Source organism: Notolabrus celidotus, unplaced genomic scaffold (genome assembly GCF_009762535.1).
Source record: "Notolabrus celidotus isolate fNotCel1 unplaced genomic scaffold, fNotCel1.pri scaffold_264_arrow_ctg1, whole genome shotgun sequence".
NCBI classification, from domain to species: Eukaryota; Metazoa; Chordata; class Actinopteri; order Labriformes; family Labridae; genus Notolabrus; species Notolabrus celidotus.
In genome coordinates, this window is record NW_023260106.1 from 1 (window position 1) to 5,000 (window position 5,000).

A 5,000-nucleotide genomic window follows, 5' to 3' on the forward strand; every position below is an offset into this window, starting at 1 on the left:
AAGTGCTGAAAATATGATTTCATCAAACTTAAATCTCTGAGCACACCCACTGTAAGCATGAGGGACTTTTATTTTGAAGGGAACCATGATAAAAGCACTGTAATCATGAGGGACATTTATTTTGAAGGGAACAATGATAAAAGCACTTAAATCATAAGGGACTTTTATTTTGAAGGGAACATGATAAAAGCACTTTATCATCAGGGACTTTTATTTTGAAGGGAACCATGATAAAAGCACTTTAAATAGATTTCCCATGCTCCTTTGCAGCAGAGGCAGCGCTGAATGAACAGAAACTTTTAAAGGATTAATTTAAAGAGCCGTCACCGTGAGAGAACGTCTGCAAGCATGTATGACAGAGAGTGTGTGTGTGTGTGTGTGTGTGTGTGTGTGTGTGTGTGTGTGTGTGTGTGTGTGTGTGTGTGTGTGTGTGTGTGTGTGTGTGTGTGTGTGTTTTAGCCAGAAGAGCAGCATCCCCCGGCGGGTGTGGCTTGTGGTTCGTCATCAACGATCTGTACGCCTCGCCTACTCGATGCTGATTGGCTGGCTCCATTGCCCTTCAACCTCTCGTCTGCCTGAGCCGTCTCCATCATCCCTGAAACCACAAAAACATCAACGTCAACATCAACATCCACATCAACGTCAACGTCAACGTCAACATCAACATCCACGTCAACATCAACATCCACGTCGACGTCAACATCCACGTCAACATCCACGTCAACATCAACGTCAACATCCACGTCAACATCCACGTCAACATCCACGTCAACGTCAACATCCACGTCAACGTCAACATCCACGTCAACGTCAACGTCAACATCCACGTCAACATCCACGTCAACGTCAACATCCACGTCAAAGTCAACGTCAACATCCACGTCAACATCCACGTCAACATCCACGTCAACGTCAACGTCAACGTCAACGTCAACATCCACGTCAACATCCACGTCAACATCCACGTCAACATCCACATCAACATCCACGTCAACATCCACGTCAACATCCACGTCAACATCCACATCAACATCCACGTCAACATCCACATCAACATCCACATCAACATCCACGTCAACATCCACGTCAACATCCACATCAACATCCACGTCAACATCCACGTCAACATCCAAGTCAACATCCACATCAACATCCACGTCAACATCCACGTCAACGTCAACGTCAACATCCACATCAACGTCAACATCCACGTCAACATCAACATCCACGTCGACGTCAACATCCACGTCAACATCCACGTCAACATCAACGTCAACATCCACGTCAACATCCACGTCAACATCCACGTCAACGTCAACATCCACGTCAACGTCAACATCCACGTCAACGTCAACGTCAACATCCACGTCAACATCCACGTCAACATCCACGTCAACGTCAACGTCAACGTCAACGTCAACATCCACGTCAACATCCACGTCAACATCCACGTCAACATCCACATCAACGTCAACGTCAACATCCACATCAACGTCAACGTCAACATCCACATCAACATCCACGTCAACATCCACATCAACGTCAACGTCAACATCCACATCAACGTCAACGTCAACATCAACATCCACGTCAACATCCACGTCAACATCAACATCCACATCCACATCAACGTCAACATCAACATCCACATCCACATCAACGTCAACATCAACATCCACGTCAACATCCACGTCAACATCCACATCAACGTCAACGTCAACATCCACATCAACGTCAACGTCAACATCCACATCAACATCCACGTCAACATCCACATCAACGTCAACGTCAACATCCACATCAACGTCAACGTCAACATCAACATCCACGTCAACATCCACGTCAACATCAACATCCACATCCACATCAACGTCAACATCAACATCCACATCCACATCAACGTCAACATCAACATCCACGTCAACATCCACGTCAACATCAACATCCACGAGGACATCAACATCCACGTCAACATCCACGTCAACATCAACATCCACGAGGACATCAACATCCACGTCAACGTCAACGTCAACATCCACGTCAACATCCACGTCAACATCCACGTCAACATCCACGTCAACATCCACGTCAACGTCAACATCCACGTCAACATCCACGTCAACGTCAACGTCAACATCCACATCAACGTCAACATCCACGTCAACATCAACGTCAACATCCACGTCAACATCAACGTCAACATCCACGTCAACATCAACGTCAACATCCACGTCAACGTCAACATCCACGTCAACATCAACGTCAACATCAACATCAACATCCACGTCAACATCCACGTCAAAATCAACGTCAACATCAACGTCAACATCCACGTCAACATCCACGTCAACATCAACGTCAACATCCACGTCAACATCCACGTCAACATCCACGTCAACGTCAACGTCAACATCCACGTCAACGTCAACATCCACGTCAACATCCACGTCAACATCCACGTCAACATCCACGTCAACATCAACGTCAACATCAACGTCAACATCAACATCCACATCAACATCAACATCCACATCAACATGAATGATAATAACCATCTTAATAATGATAATGAATGATAATAACAATATTAATAATGATAATAATGAATAATAATAACAATATAAATAATGATAATAATGAATGATAATAACAATATAAATAATGATAATAATGAATGATAATAACAATATTAATAATGATAATAATGAATGATAATAACAATATTAATAATGATAATAATGAATGATAATAACAATATAAATAATGATAATAATGAATGATAATAACAATCTTAATAATGATAATAATGAATGATAATAACAATATTAATAATGATAATAATGAATGATAATAACAATATTAATAATGATAATAATGAATGATAATAACAATCTTAATAATGATAATAATGAATGATAATAACAATATAAATAATGATAATAATGAATGATAATAACAATATTAATAATGATAATAATGAATGATAATAACAATATTAATAATGATAATAATTAATGATAATAACAATATAAATAATGATAATAATGAATGATAATAACAATCTTAATAATGATAATAATGAATGATAATAACAATATTAATAATGATAATAATGAATGATAATAACAATATTAATAATGATAATAATGAATGATAATAACAATATTAATAATGATAATAATGAATGATAATAACAATATAAATAATGATAATAATGAATGATAATAACAATCTTAATAATGATAATAATGAATGATAATAACAATATTAATAATGATAATAATGAATGATAATAACAATATTAATAATGATAATAATGAATGATAATAACAATATAAATAATGATAATAATGAATGATAATAACAATCTTAATAATGATAATGAATGATAATAACAATATTAATAATGATAATAATAATGAATGATAATAACAATATTAATAATGATAATAATGAATGATAATAACAATATAAATAATGATAATAATGAATGATAATAACAATCTTAATAATGATAATGAATGATAATAACAATAAAAATAATGATAATAATGAATGATAATAACAATCTTAATAATGATAATAATGAATGATAATAACAATATTAATAATGATAATAATAATGAATGATAATAACAATATAAATAATGATAATAATGAATGATAATAACAATCTTAATAATGATAATAATGAATGATAATAACAATATTAATAATGATAATAATGAATGATAATAACAATATTAATAATGATAATAATGAATGATAATAACAATATTAATAATGATAATAATGAATGATAATAACAATATTAATAATGATAATAATGAATGATAATAACAATATTAATAATGATAATGAATGATAATAACAATATTAATAATGATAATAATGAATGATAATAACAATATTAATAATGATAATAATGAATGATAATAACAATATTAATAATGATAATAATGAATGATAATAACAATATTAATAATGACAATGTAACACAGGAACATAAGCTCCTCCCCCTCAGACTCTTACGTTTACAGAGATCCAGGAAGAGCTCCTCGATGCCTTTATTTAACTTGGCTGATGTGTGGTAATGTTTGGCTCCCACTGACTCAGCATAACTACAGAGAGACAGGAACACCAACCATGAGCTCAGATACTATCCTTCAACAGACCCACAGACCCATGACCCCACAGACCCACAGACCCATGACCCCACAGACCCACAGATCCATGACCCCACAGACCCATGACCCCACAGATCCATGACCCCACAGACCCATGACCCCACAGATCCATGACCCCACAGATCCATGACCCCACAGATCCACAGACCCCACAGACCCATGACCCCACAGATCCATGACCCCACAGATCCACAGACCCCACAGATCCATGACCCCACAGATCCATGACCCCACAGACCCATGACCCCACAGATCCATGACCCCACAGACCCATGACCCCACAGACCCACAGATCCATGACCCCACAGACCCATGACCCCACAGATGCACAGATCCATGACCCCACAGACCCATGAACCCACATACCCACAGATCCATGAACCCACAGATCCTTGAACCCACATACCCACAGATCCATGAACCCGAATACCCACAGATCCATGAACCCACAGATCCATGAACCCACAGATCCTTGAACCCACAGATCCATAAACCCACAGATCCTTGAACCCACAGATCCATGAACCCACATACCCACAGATCCATGAACCCACATACCCACAGATCCATAAACCCACAGATCCTTGAACCCACAGATCCATGAACCCACATACCCACAGATCCATGAACCCACAGATCCTTGAACCCACAGATCCATGAACCCACAGATCCATAAACCCACAGATCTGTAGACCGACCTTGAACCTTAAATAATAAAGTAATCGTCTCACCTCTCGGCCTCTTCCACTGAAACATGTCTGTCTTTGTCCAAATCTATTTTATTACCTGAAGAGGAAACACACACACACACAC

The 5,000-nt window shown here is 37.4% G+C and overlaps 1 protein-coding gene across 4 annotated transcripts in view; it reads right to left on the reverse strand.

Moving 5' to 3' along the window:
- Positions 1 to 35: 35 nt before the first annotated feature.
- Positions 36 to 5,000, reverse strand: part of rab21 (RAB21, member RAS oncogene family) — a 12,529-nt gene continuing 7,564 nt past the window's right edge. The window contains exons 5-8 of one of the 4 annotated variants that reach the window (XM_034678937.1): positions 4,919 to 4,973; positions 4,033 to 4,121; positions 455 to 595; positions 36 to 392 (exon numbers count right to left, since the gene is read on the reverse strand). In XM_034678937.1, coding sequence (XP_034534828.1) covers positions 456 to 595; positions 4,033 to 4,121; positions 4,919 to 4,973 — 284 coding nt within the window. In that variant the 3' untranslated portion in view covers positions 36 to 392; position 455. Of the gene's footprint in view, positions 596 to 4,032; positions 4,122 to 4,918; positions 4,974 to 5,000 lie in introns of all 4 variants that reach the window. The other 3 variants (XM_034678936.1, XM_034678935.1, XM_034678934.1) reach the window with 3 other exon arrangements.